We start from the raw sequence: 14,707 nt of genomic DNA, 5'->3' as shown, positions 1-14,707 counted from the left end.
GGAAGAACTGTATAGCCATATCATGACAACGGGCATGTGCATGTTTATATCTTTTGTGGATGAGAACCGATGCATCAATCAGCAGTGGCTTGCATGTTATCAGTCGAGATAAAGACTAACCACCTTCACTTTCTTTAAGTGTGTTTTGCAAAAGCAAAAAAGAGAAGAAAGTTTTACGAAAGCAAAGTGAACTGGTAGTTCATTCATGACGCAGAAGATGAGAGAGATGTGATGAATGACTTCGAACTCGCTGTTAAACTGTCACTATATTAGATTTTCCTGAGACAAAATGTTGCAACTAGAGAGAACATGATAAACGGCTACTGAACGTATATACAAAAATGATGAAATTCACCTCTTTCCAGTTGGCTGCGTTCTCTCTGATTCAGAATTAACCAACTGATTGAGGCTTCTATGATGGTTCACATTCAAGGGAATTTCTGTTTAACCAACACCACATAGATCATTTACATGAATGATTTCAACATCCTTTTTTCTCAGTGGCAGCGATATATGGTAGATAGTTTTCAAAGTGCGTTTTTGCTCTTTCTGACATCTCTTCCGTTTTTACTTCTATCAGTAATCTTCGTATCCTTACTATTACCTTTCTGATAAATTCACAGTAGCAGCCAATACTTGGCTAATGATCTTCGTATATTGTTGTTTGTTGTTAATGAATCATAATGTTGATTAACATCTTGCAAAATTTTTTAATAGCAGGCTATCTTTTACTAAACTTATATTGCTAAAATAAGTATTCTGCAAATCAAATGTCACTTTTACTAGTTTTTAGTGATATTTTGCTTTTAGGCAGACCCAAGTGTGTCTGTCTTTTAAGTGTGTGCGTGTTCTTCCATATTCATTCGGTGATCAACCGGGAGAAGTCTGAATCATTTAATTCGGAACATGAATATTCGATATACATCGATAACCCAAAGGTCGACTTTATTTAAATATTCAATCGGGCAATGTTACAAGGAGAGTTGTCATTCTATTCAATATCCTTTTTTTTTTAAACTGTAAGGGTATCTCAGAAGGACTGGTATGATTAATTTCCTGATTTACTTTCCGAAAGATTGATGAAAGTCTGAATATTGTCTTTGAGTGGGGTGTTTTACACCTTTTTACTTCCCCACCCCTCAACCACCATACACACTTTCAAACTTTCCTATAAGGTTGTTTAACATCTATATACAAATCCTTAACCCTTTGAGTGACTAGGCCTTTTCCAGGCCTGCCTAGCCCAAAACCAGAGCTGTAATGAGCTAGATTTCACTTTGTTCAATAGCTGTGAAGTTATTATTCAGTGTATGAGGCTCATTCTAATAGATAAATAGATAGATAGATAGATAGATAGATAGATAGATAGACAGAATATAGAATTTAGGCCAAAGGCAAAGCACTGAAATGGAAACTGACAGTGAAAAGGCTTGAAAGTTGCAACAGGAGGAAAACCTCCCAGTTGCACAATGAATCAGTTGTTAAGAGGGAGAAAAGTAAGATGGAAGAAAGAGAATATGAATGGAGGTAAATAAAAGGAATGAAAGGGGGTTACAGCTAGGGGCCAAAGGGACGCTGCAAAGAACCTTAAGTAATGCCTACAGTGCACCGCGTGTGGTGCACTGACGGCACTAACCCCCTACGGGGAAGGCTCATTCTGTTGCCATTTTAAAGCAGAATGCTTTACTTTACAACTGCGCTGCTGGAGGCAGAACACTGCAAATGGAAGGGCAACCTGGTGCCAGGCGGGGAGAATAAAATAAATAGAATATAGAAATTAGGTCAAAGGCCAATGACTGGAACCTGTGAAGTTATTCAGCGCTGAAACGGAAATTGACGGTAAAAAGGTTTTAAAGGTGTAACAGGAGGAAAAACTCGCAGTTGCACTATGAATCAATTGTTAGGAGAGGGTGGAAAGTAAGATGGAAGAAAGAGAATATGAACGGAAGTACAATAAAAGGAATGAAAAGGTTGCAGCTAGGGGCCGAATGGATGCTGCAAAGACCCTTAAGTAATTCCTACAGTGCACCTTAGATGCACTGACGGCACTAACCACCTATGGGAGCCAGGCGGGGAGAAGGCTTTAGAAGAAGACGAAGACCTCTCACTTTATGACTGGATATTATAGGTTCATAAATTCCCATAGTCCTGCTTATATACGGGCAGTATAGACATCGATATCTCGATATTAAAAAGGTAAACAAACAAAAAAGGTCAAAATGACAGGCTGAATATAGCCGAAAATGGCACTAACGGAATTCAGTGTTTTTATTTCCTCTTTTTTTTTTTTTTTTGAAGAATAAAAAAAGGACGATTGTCTAAGAGAAAGAAATACAATCTCTGTAAAGTCTGTCTGTCTTTGCCAGTTTAATTCAGTATATACTACATCCCTTCACATATGGACCCCTCTCATTATTCACGCCTCCGCCCCTTCCATTACTAATGCGAAAAAAAAAAAAACGTAGGCCTACGCATACTTTACTTCTTCATGTGTTCGGTGAAAGTACAGTCCGTTTATGAAAAAATATATTAAGAGAACAAATCCTTTGCCATAATCTCGCTACATGTGCTTAGCGTGCTACAATGGTTATAGTAACACCTGGAATACAGAAAAATAATAAATCTTATAGTGGTTAGCCTTATCTACGCTTATCGCATCACCACGTGCGCTCGAGTCCGAATGCCGCTCTCTTTGCTGATAACATGTAAAGTTGTTTTTCATATCTTCACGTTGATAAGAATTCCTATCATTCTTGACGTTTATTTTGCATCATCTAGCGACCTTCAAGAAATCGTGTGCGCGTATGCTTAACATGCATACATACATACATACATCAGGTGCACAAGATATTTTATGTAGAAGGAAGCATATAAATAAATAAATAAATAAATACATACATATACACATACATATATATAAAAATATATAACATATACACAATATATATATATATATATATATATATATATATATATATATATATATATATATATATATATATATATATATATATATATATATATATATATATAGGATAGGTATGCATGTGCACGCGCGTACATATATGTATTTTCAACTGTATGTCTTTTTTACTTTGTGGAGATTGCTCTAGGTCAACAGAGGCACCTCCGGGAAACGGACATTGGAAGGTCTCATGTTCGCTACGGATAGATCCCGGGTATTGTAGCTGGCAAGGAGAGACTACTGCAGTAACCACTGGGTCACACAGCTAAAACCCCAAGGCTATGTGTACATCCGCAAATGTCAAATAATGTCTGCTTCTTAACTTGGTGTGGGCTACTCTTTCAATTGCTCATTATACGTTTATATATGATCAATATACCCAGCGTAATATGTTTTTCAAGTTTAAGTAATGGTATGTTTTTTTTTTATTTGTTGACGCCTTAGATAAAATGTAACATCCTGACTATTCAATTAATGCTTAAAATGACTCCATATCAATTTATTTTCACTGAACATCATTGTTCACGGGATAAATGCGAAGGACACATTCCTTTCGAGTTTACTGTAATGCGTTTGCTGATGCCCAGGAATCTCCTCACGTCAAAAACGGCGTCTAGCGAATACTACGAACATGGAAATATGGGATGCCTGCACATCTTTTGGAAGAGTGCCATCCCTCTCAACAGCCAAGCGACCCCCTCAAGGAAGAGAGAAGGAAATAAAAAAAGAGAGAGTTTCAGGTATGGTCTTCACGTGATTATCTTCACATATGGCGATTTATGGTATACTTGTTACCTAACAAACACGTGCAGTATGTATGTACACACACACACACACACACACACACACACACACATATATATATATATATATATATATATATATATATATATATATATATATATATTATATATATATACATACATATAGTGCGTGTTTTGTTACATAAGTGTATATTTTATGTGTATATATATACATATATATATATACTTATACATATATATATATATATATATATATATATATATATATATATATATATATATATATATATATATATATATATATATATTGCGCCACGTGGAGTTCTTAATAATATTCCGCTTACACTATTTTCCTCTTCCCTGAAGAGGTCATTTGACTGTTTGTGGAAAATTGTGGCACTCCTCCAAATGTTTTGCCCGTAGCCCGTATCCCGTATGCTCTTCTTATCTTATAGTACGTGCAAGATCTCGTCGTGCATTTACGCACGCACATCGGTGTAATACAAATAAAAAACAAAAAAATAGATTTGCTATGAAATTTTCCATAATAACTAGCACTTCCAAATCGTGTCAAACGAAAATATGTAATAAAAGTTAGGCATTCACTGAACTGTCAGTCTTAGGTTCTTACGCAAGTAATGCGCAGCAACGTAAACACATATCTCCATGAAGTATGATTCGTCGCAGTTGCAATGTGAAACAGAAAGAGAACATCACTGCGCTTTAAGCAAGGATTAAGTTAACAATCAAAGCCGTGCGTATAGCAGCGGGTCTTTGGGGTTGGGGAACTGGTACGTCATAAAATGATAAGCCGCCTCCGGTGACGTCCCTTCCAAACAGGTTAGGAGAACGCTGTTCGTACTGTACTACTTTTCTGCAGCATGATCATGCATTGATTTTCGCTCTTATGAGCTGTAAATGAGTCTTTTTTTCTTGATAACTTTGAAAGGTACTTTTGCATCATTTATATTTTTAGATACTGCCTTTCTCTTGTACGTTTATATTAAATATTGAGTGAAAGCATCATCACTTGTTGCACGTGGGATTAACTGCTCAAAGACACTCATTTGAACGTCAAGAAAAACATCTTAGGTCAGAGATATGGCCCTCAAATAATCACTTCTTTCGCCAACTTCTTCGAAAAAACCTTATTAGGTGCCTACTGAATATAATCATTAAAAAAAATTGCCGAAGGAGAAAATAATACGGAAAATAAAATATTAAACAACTACGGTTTTAGCTGTTGTAAACACATATATATATATATATATATATATATATATATATATATATATATATAACATTAATCTGCTCTCTATCATAGTAGGATGCTCCAAAAGAAGAACCAGACAACATTCAGTCACACTCAAAGCTAACCTGACGAATCGGGATGCATTTACAGTGCGAAAAGCTTTCACAATATCAACATTTCATGCACACATATATAAATCAACAGCATTTTCGTTCATATCTGAGTTGAGATTACTTTTCAAACTAGATAAATATTGCTTGGAGGTGGAAAAGGACTACTGTAAATCACAGCATCACTTGGACATCGAGCAACTGAATGAACGTTTAGAAAGAGCTTGTTAATCAGAGAGATATCTGGTGAACAATGCTAATGATATTGTTATATCCTCTACAAGGCACCGGCGTGCTTACGTGCGTGGCAAGCGATGCGTTTGAAGTCGAGAGGATGTCTGGCAGCGCCGCAGACGTAGCAGCACCAAGCCACCTGCGTCATCAAATATATGCTGCGACACCACCGCGCACGGGCTAGATCTGGCCTAGCAGTCGTGCGGACTAGGGTGTCGCGTAATTTCCACTCGCGCCTCTTCACTGAGTATCTTTTCCCCATCTCTTAGTGTCGACTTTTTACACACGGGTTATCTCTTTTCGTTTACAAGTCTGAAGTCTTCTCAGTGGACCGTGTCTGTCATTAACTCGATTCCGTCATTTTCTTGCGGATTATTTGCTTTTATATTTATCCCCTTACTGACAATGGGCACAGATACCTGAATATTTACGGTGCGTTTTGAGTTTTTGTTTCTTTCAAACTGAAGTGCCTCTACTGAAGACGTAAACAGGCGAAAATGCCTCCCGTAGAACAAGACAAGGACGGCCAACATGTGGCCTTCCAGGACAAGGACTCTACAGAGGTTGAAATAGAAGAGGAGGAGGCAGCCGAAGAGGTAGCGCCTTTGGCATCTCCAGCATCCTTACAGGATCCTGAAGAGAATGGCGCTGTCGGCCTCGAAAACAACGATGAAAAGAGAGACAAGTTTCCCTTATACGATGAGCGCCGCATGCGGTTCTCCACCGTGTCGGCACCTATGCTGTCCTCCCGCCCGTCCTTCGGAGGACTGAGTTCCAGGCCTTCCATGGCATCCTTGAGATCGACAATTTCCAGGGTGAACAGCGAACTGTACCCCGAGAGAGGGTCGTTCATTGCCATGAGCCTGGGTCAGTCCTTAGCCGAGCTGCCCGAGCTGGCTCGCAAAATGTATATAATAACTCAGGTGAGTCCTCTGCCCAGGTTCTTAGTTCTTATATTACTTTTTCTATTCATTCACTTTACGATGTTTATCGCATTATTTCCGTATTCCTTTACTCTCTTCCATTACTTGACGACGTTTCCTACACGTGAATTTAGAGCACCAGTCCTTTTATTCTGATCAGAGGAGGTCAAGTAGGAGTTACCAAACTCCTACTTGACCTCTGTCAGGTAAATTTGAGTCTTCATGAAGAACAATGTATGGTCGGTCATTCCTGGGGAAGGACATAGTGTTCACTTTTAACTAAAAAAAAAGCGAGAGAGAGAGAGAGAGAGAGAGAGAGAGAGAGAGAGAGAGAGAGAGAGAGAGAGAGAGAGAGAGATTCGTCACAGTATTATTTAATGAAACCAAACCTCTGCTACCCATCTGACGATGTTATATCATACCTTCGTTGCGTCGGTGTTATATCATACCTTCGTTGCGTAATTCAGAATAGTTTTAATCAGGATGAAAAATTCCATGACACCACGCGTTTTCTAACCATTCGGAACTGCAAAAGGATACGACACCTTTGTTGCTCAAATATGAACCTTGGTTTTAATAACCAAATCCTATTAAAACTTTGTCGCACAGTACTGGAATTTTGACATGGAGATGCTTGAATCACATCGAAATAACATCACACTTACTTGTAGCAAAAACCTGAAGTTTTGTGTCTTGCTTTCTACATGCAATCAGAATTGGTCCATAACAAAGCTATCATCAAAGTTTAGTAACCCAAGGAAGAAAAAAACTGTGGTCAAAATCATCCCAATATCAAGTTGTTTCGCACAAAAATCTCAAAATTCAAGCAGAAAAATTTTAGCATTACTATTTATAGTATTTACATTATTTTTTTCCAAATTTCAAGATGCAAGGGGCTATAAATGATTCAGCAACTTCAGGGAAATAATATGTTATATCGTTCATGAACAAAACGTTACCTAAACCACGGATCAAAATTAAATACGAAATAACATCGTGTAGGGATGAATACTTGAACAAACCAGATCAAGAGGAAAAATATAAGATCCAAGACGATAAATACGTTTATCACGAGACGATCTGAAATGCGAGATGAAAAAAAAATATATATGAACAAAAATATTTGGAAAAATGAGGCAAAACCGTAATTGCTAACAAAGAATAAGAGATCAACCAATAATCACATTCTTACAACCGGCTTCTCTGTGACGCCACTCAAATAACTGGTTTTAGATATCCAGTTGCTGTGCATTTAAATTAACCGTGCGAATAGCAGATTCAAAATGAACCCTTCAATGCAGAATGAAAAAGAAAAAAACCTATCATGAGCTCTGGACTTCCTGAAATTTTTAAACCTACTGTTATTAATTTTCAAACACAAACACTTTGTCGTGGCATAATGCCAGTAATTCGGATTTCAGTGTTATCATTTTCAAATTAGTTCCTGAAACATAATTTCATGTTCACTTCTTTAAAAATTAACTCGGAATTTAGCATATATATGTATGTGTACATTATATACTTATATATACCTATATACATATGTATATATATGCACATACATACAATCACGCACATGGATAGTCCCTCCATTTATTATCACCATTTAGAGGTCTATGTTTTATTATGTAAGGACAGGCCAAGCGCAACTGCGAGATTTTGTATTTTACTACTTATTTCTTCTGCTTCTTAATTTTGGCACCGGCAGCAACCAGTTTGGTACACCAAATCCGAAAATATGTTTGAAACACAGTAAACAAATTCTTTAGAGCCTGGTTCTTGCATCATTTTAGTTTTTTTTTTTGGGTAGCTTTTAGCGTGATTGGTGTGAAGTGCTCAACTGTCTGCTTTCTTTTGCTTTTTTTACTTTTGGACGAAGGTCAAGGCTATTCATCGTTCACTGATCGGCGCCAAGTTACTTAACAGTACAGAATAGCTAAAACCAATAGTCACTGTACAAACGTAATCTGGAAGTATGAAGGGTATATAAATATTCTTATTCCAGTCTGATCTCACAAACCTTCCTTAAATTCACGGTTTTCCTATTTTCTGCATTACTTGTTATTAGATCCTAATAATTCTAGTTGATTAAAGTGTTTTCTTTCCCTTTTTCTGAATGGCTTTATTCTACTTAACTGAAGTTGACACTAATTCTATTCATTTTGCAGTTTATGTGGGAACTCCTTCAAGTTTTCTTACCATTAACTAAATTTATCCTGCTATTTTCAAAACCTTATTGATTCTTAAAAATTCTGAATAATGCTATTATATTTCCGTTTTCCTTAGTGCAAATTTTCAAAAACTTGAAACTACCTCTCAGGTTAACCCTATCAGATTTTAGCCATTTGCCAATTTCGCCTGTGCCGTGTGGACTTCACATTTAGCTCTCTTATAGCAATAATTTGCTATTAAAAGTTATTATCAAGTTACATATATATTAACCCTAAGCTGAGTTTTACAACCTCAGTACATTTTGATGATTGGAATGGATTCCCGAAACGTTGGTACAGTATACAGTTAAAGAAAAGAGATGATTTCTAGTTGTTTGACTGTTTTCTATATTATTAAACTTACAGTTATTACTGGCCATAAACTTATTTGTAAGCACAAAACCTAGTGGGGTATGACCTTTACTGGTTATGGTATCATTTCCATACCAAAATTAACAACAGACAGGAATAGTCCCCAGACATTATCATACCATTTGACGTTAGAAGCAGACATGTTACAGCTGATTCTTTATCGCAGAGCCTCTGTTTCCGCTGGTGAGATTCGCTGTCATGAAACCCCGACAGTATTGACCCCGGTTGTTATGGCTCACCTTACGTGGGCTTCAGAAGTAAATTTTTCCAATTCTGTAATTATATCGGTGAACTTGATACTTTCGATGTGGAATGCTAAAAAGTTTTTTTTTTTTTTTTACTTTCGAACTGGAATGCTTAAAGTTTTTTTTTTTTTTTTTTTTTAAGACAGTTTCAGAGGTATTAATGTTTCTTCAAAGGTGTTGCGTAGTTGGTCTAGCGTTGGTTCTTCTGCTTTACGGTTTGGCAAATGAAATGGGTCAATTTAGAAGCGTTCTCTTTCTCACTCTTAAACACACGATTATGATAACAGTTGGTTACTTATTTACTTATTTATTTATTTATCTATCTATCTATCTATCTATCTATTATTAGAAAAGCCGACGTTTAAGATAACGATTGTCAGGTTTTTAAGGCGCAGAAAGTGTGTTAGCAACTTCTCGGTTTTCTTGAAAGAAATAAAGCAAGTGTTATTTTTTAATAACGGCTACCAGGCTAATTCCAAAAAAAAAAAGACTAGAAATATGGTAACTTGTTTCCACGCGGTATTTCCTACTATACAACCTAGCAAAAACTTAAAACTAATTTAAAGAACGACAAGAACACAATTGTACAATACTAACATTTTTGTAAATGAACAAAGAATATGATTTAAATTACTACTTCACTTGTTTTCGTGTCTACTTGGAGCGGATGGTGTTATTTGGTTGCTTGCCCAGTGCGATGTTAACTTGGCTCTAACGCAGTTGAGGCCCAACGAATGTGAAAACTGACTTGCTATATTTTACCATTCAAGGTCAACTTTTAAACCCACTACCATTCGCCCTTGCACTTACCCTTCCCCTTGGCATTCCAACCCACCCTTTCCCCCTCTCCAAGAAGGACGAACCCCTCAATCTCTGTTTAGCAGCAGATAGTCATGACTAACTCAGAACCTACAGTTAGACAGTAAACAAAGCGGCATCTTCATTTTGTCCGGCAATGTCATGCTCCTTGTTGATGTGGTTTGGTGCCAAATTCTTCCTTCGCTTTCCTGTGAGTTTGCCTTTAACACGTGATTCGAACGTCGATATCCCTTCGCACAATATCTTTTATTCTTAATCCTTTTCTATACTTTCCAGATCATTCAACTAATGTTGAGGGAAAGAATATATTTCCTCTGCTTAACAAAACAATGAGTCAATACAATCTATTACGTATTCACAAGTTTATTCCCTTGCAAAGAAGTTTTCTTTAATGTCAAAGGCAATGGGACGGGCGTTCTAGTGCTATCATTTAGAACAGGCCTAAAGGAAACACGCAAGAGAACTTGAACTCAGAGAGAAAGATAAAATATGCCCAGCCTCAAAATAAAGTAAATGCAAATCGCTTAGGCCTGTCAATGAAGATCAATATTTGTAAATGTAAAAAAGCGTTACTGACACTTACAAGGACGTTTAAACGGAAAAACCAATCTAAACTGATTTGACCAATATCTAGGAGTCAAAAACAAAAATACAGAAGAGTTCAGAAGACGCAAACCTCCGGCAAGACCAAACTCTATCCCTCTGAGTCTATTCTTCCCAAATTCACATTCCAATCTAACCCAGAATCTTGTTGCCTACCTAAAAGGCCCCTTCTCTCCAAAAACTACATTCTTATCTTTTCAAAAATCTAATCAGTTACTGTCAGAAATGCGGCCAACCTTAAAACTGTTCGTAAGAATCCGCATTTGTGTAACTCTGCTGCCAAACAAACAAGCAAGCAAACACTCCGAACCAAAAACATAACGTCCTTGGCGCACTAATAAACTCTGAGATGACATACCTTATGATGGCCGAACATTCCAAGATTTCCATCAACGTAACTTGCATCTGTAAGTGCATTTGGTTCCCTGATTTATTAATTCAAGGAATTGCTTGGTGCCACATTGCTTCACATGATGGTAGACTCGAAGGCGAGTGACGATCACGTGGTGCCACATCAACTTGAGCGGAAAGGGTACACGAAAAGTGAGTCTGACATTCACAATCGCATCGTACAGCGCTGCTTCTTTGGCCTGTACTAATACCGCCTGTTTGGCATGTTTTCTGCTGGCACCGGTGCCACCTTGGTTCCGTCTGCAGTTCATCCACAGGGTATGACAGGGTACAAGGACGAGCCCATGTTTTGACTTGAGCTGATGTGACACATGTAAGACCTCTTAGTTTGCTCCAGCTCTGGCATCAAGGTGAAAGTCAAGCTGTGTTGTAGCTTAGAGGTTTCCTACAATAAGTGCCCAGGAGGGATTCAGTCCGTCTAATCTTTGAAAGAGACTTCAGCCAAAGGTTACGCCAAGAGGTTGAGGTGCCTATTACAGTCTGCATCATGCCTGATGTCGCTTCTCTTACTTTTCACGGTTTTCGATTGACTTAAGTGCCTTATTTTGCATGCTATAAATCTCAACAGTTTGGTTTTCTACAAGGTTGAGCTATGGAAACGATATCTCTCCCTCTCTTGCTATCATCTAGAAAGTTAATATACTGGCACATGGCCAGATTTAAGCTTAGCGAGTATCTTAGAGGAGGATTCTTCAAGGATAAATGAAAGCGAGGTCGATCTTTCGTCAATAACATTCATCAAATATTAGAAATAATAATAATATAGCTAGTATTTACTCGTGCTTTATGACTAATTTGTTTTCCGCCTTCCTCTTTGAGGGAAGACGGACCGGAAAAACCTTTGTCATTTTCTGGCAAAGGTCATATAGGAAAAGAGAAACATAAGGGAGGAGGAACAAGAGCAGACGGTAAACTCAAAAGGAAGTGAGAGGTCCACCTCTTGAAAGATGGAAGATGACTGATAGCGTCCTTAAGGGATGGTCTTGTTTTTCACATGTGGGGGCCAAATTATCTTTGATGTGTCCTGACAGCGCAAAAATATGTTTTATTGCTTCGAAAAACCTTGGTCTCTTATTTAACATATAATGAGTAACTGAAAAATACTGAGAGCTGCATTTACACGGTTTTCAGGTTAACTGAAGTCATTATTGTGATTTCTGCAGCAAAAAATAAAAGAAAATGATCACCACATTGTATTAAGGTGTGCCATCACAAATAATCGAGCATATTTGCGAATCTGCTAAATACAATCCATTCAGATACCCAGTATTTGGTTGACAGATCGTATATCGAAGAATGAAAAGAGCGGGTTCTTGTGCGGCCTGGGGATGCATACAAGCATTTTTTTCTAGATGTCTTACCTCAAAAAACACCTAGTTTTTTTGTATTATTATTTTTGTCTTCCCAACTGATTTATATAGTATCTTTCTGCCTCTCTTGATTTATTCGTTAATTTTACCTGTACTTGGATAACGTGTCTTTTGGAATATCAGTTTCCCTTCCGCAAGATTCACTCCAAAACGGATTTTTTAAAATCTTTCTCATATTTTGTCGTCTCCCTTGAGAAACTTCAGGGAAATGATACATAGATGGACAAAGGTATCCAAATAAAGTTCTTTATACTACGAAAATAAAATATTATGTTACTTCAGAACCATATCTGCATTCGTATCTCTAATAAGAATTCCTTACAACAATGTCCAATAATTGTACGATAAGTTCAACTAGGAGTCTATGGAACCAAGATGGTTTCGATGAGCTATTATTATTATTATTATTATTATTATTATTATTATTATTATTATTATTATTATTGCAATTAATAATAATAATAATAATAATAATAATAATAATAATAATGTAAGCAACTCGTTAAGAAATATAGTCAAGTTCCCACACACCGCAATGATGGATTATTAAGAAAATAAAAAACTACTAAATGATTCCCAACAATGCGAAGGATTTCATAATGACTGAGAAGTTAGGGTGCATTTTTTTTACTATTCACTGACCTCTGGAAATTATTCTTTTAAAACATCATGGCAACTGTCAATGCCGTTTTTTTTAATTACTGCGACTTCTTCATCTGCATAATGAAGCAATAACGGAAAGTAGTGGCGGTCAGTGTCAAGATTAAGATTCTTAGTGGCGGGATTTTTTCATGGAAGACAAAACATACTGAGTAACTTAGTCACCAGAACACTTGGAAGACCTGGACTTACTAGAACAAGAGCTATAAGACGGGAGGCTGAAGATGAGTGGAGATTTTCGGAAGTGTAAATGATGATTAACTTAGTTTAACTAATGCTCTCTCTCTCTCTCTCTCTCTCTCTCTCTCTCTCTCTCTCTCTCTCTCTCTCTCTCCCCAACAGTTTCGGGACATCATGCTTTGAAGAATTATGAAATAGCCGTAAATTACACTGCTAAGGCGATGCCAAAGGCGCATTTTCTGGCGACTCTTCGCACCCCTCTGATCAAATTTAGACCGAGTAGCAATATTGCTGGCGAAGTTGACGTCTCGCGTGCTCACGCTGCCGTCAGCGTGGGCGTCCTTTGTTTACACACGGAGGAAAGGAAGAACAAAATCGAAGGACAAGTCACATCACTGACAAACAGAATAAAGCTAAATCAACATCATGAAAGTATAATTAGCCTGTGTCAGTAAGACTAAACTGATGCATATATTAAGAAGAAAAAGGTTTCCGTAATTTTGCAGGACATCTGGCTCCATAATCTATATAAAGCCTGTTTAGCCAAATCATTCGAAAGGCAACTTTCCCAGCTATCAAAAGCACGCAAATGTCACGAGGGTCTGGCTGGAGTAACCGGTAAATGCTGGACATTACCAGATCCGCTCTCCCACGGGTCTAAGGAGATGGGAAAGTGGAAGCTGCTTTTGCCAGTTCAGTTTCTCATGTCACTAGCGGACTAATCATGGGTCAGTTACCCTCAGCCTTGGGCTAAGGATTTCTTGGTCCCTTGTTAATGAGGCATTTGCAATACAAATTAGACTAAGTAAGAGTGACTGTCCGTTAAGCACAATGTTTAAGATAATAAATGGAATTTACCAGATATGTCACAGTTTATGAATTCATTCAGAAACTGCACGCATGACCGTCTTTTGAAGTAACAATACAACCGTCAATGACAGCAAATAATTGTGGCCGTGAGAAAACGCATACGTTTTTGTTGCCATTACAGGCAGGATTAATAGAGTGCAGGTAGCCTCATTCCAATAGCTGTCGGGGTTCATCTTTTTTGTGACATAACTACTTATACTCTTTGGTTCGTAATGAGCGAGATATACTTTCTAAAACTGAAATGAGTGAAACATCTTTTGACATTCTAACTGCAATGCAGAAGAAAAAAATAAATTCTAAACTTAACAAGTCAAACCGCAGGTGACTTGGCAGATCAACAACAGCTGTCAAAGCCGATTTCGTACCCTCAGTCACAGTAATGCCTTTCTTTCGATCTTCGCTGTAAAGCACGCAGTTTGGAGTCGTAACAAAAACAACAATCTCGCATGCTTCAAAATTTCAGAACAGCATCATATGTGACTGACTACCTTAACCTTCAGAATAATAATAATAATATTCTCACCATCAACCATTATTTTCCACCCGCTTGAAAATTTCCTTTCGAATACTTCTTTACATGTCTGACTATATCCCTAAAGTATGTGCAGAAAAACAGTCCATCTCGTTATATTTCTTATTCGAGTATTTATAAACGAAGGAAATTATTGTCTGCGTTAATAACAAAGATAATATATATGGGCTGCTGACATTAAATTTTG

The 14,707-nt window shown here is 37.3% G+C and overlaps 1 protein-coding gene across 1 annotated transcript in view; it reads left to right on the top strand.

The window, feature by feature from the left end:
• The first annotated feature begins 5,413 nt into the window (after positions 1-5,413).
• The window catches only part of LOC136832813 (facilitated trehalose transporter Tret1-like), a 52,212-nt gene continuing 42,918 nt past the window's right edge, over positions 5,414-14,707 (top strand). The window contains exon 1 of the mRNA XM_067094423.1: positions 5,414-6,248. Coding sequence (XP_066950524.1) covers positions 5,823-6,248 — 426 coding nt within the window. The 5' untranslated portion in view covers positions 5,414-5,822. The remainder of the gene's footprint in view (positions 6,249-14,707) is intronic.

Source organism: Macrobrachium rosenbergii, chromosome 4 (assembly GCF_040412425.1).
Source record: "Macrobrachium rosenbergii isolate ZJJX-2024 chromosome 4, ASM4041242v1, whole genome shotgun sequence".
Classification (NCBI taxonomy): domain Eukaryota; kingdom Metazoa; phylum Arthropoda; class Malacostraca; order Decapoda; family Palaemonidae; genus Macrobrachium; species Macrobrachium rosenbergii.
The sequence above is the reverse complement of the archived record's forward strand: the minus strand, read 5'-3'. Positions and strand labels throughout refer to the sequence as shown.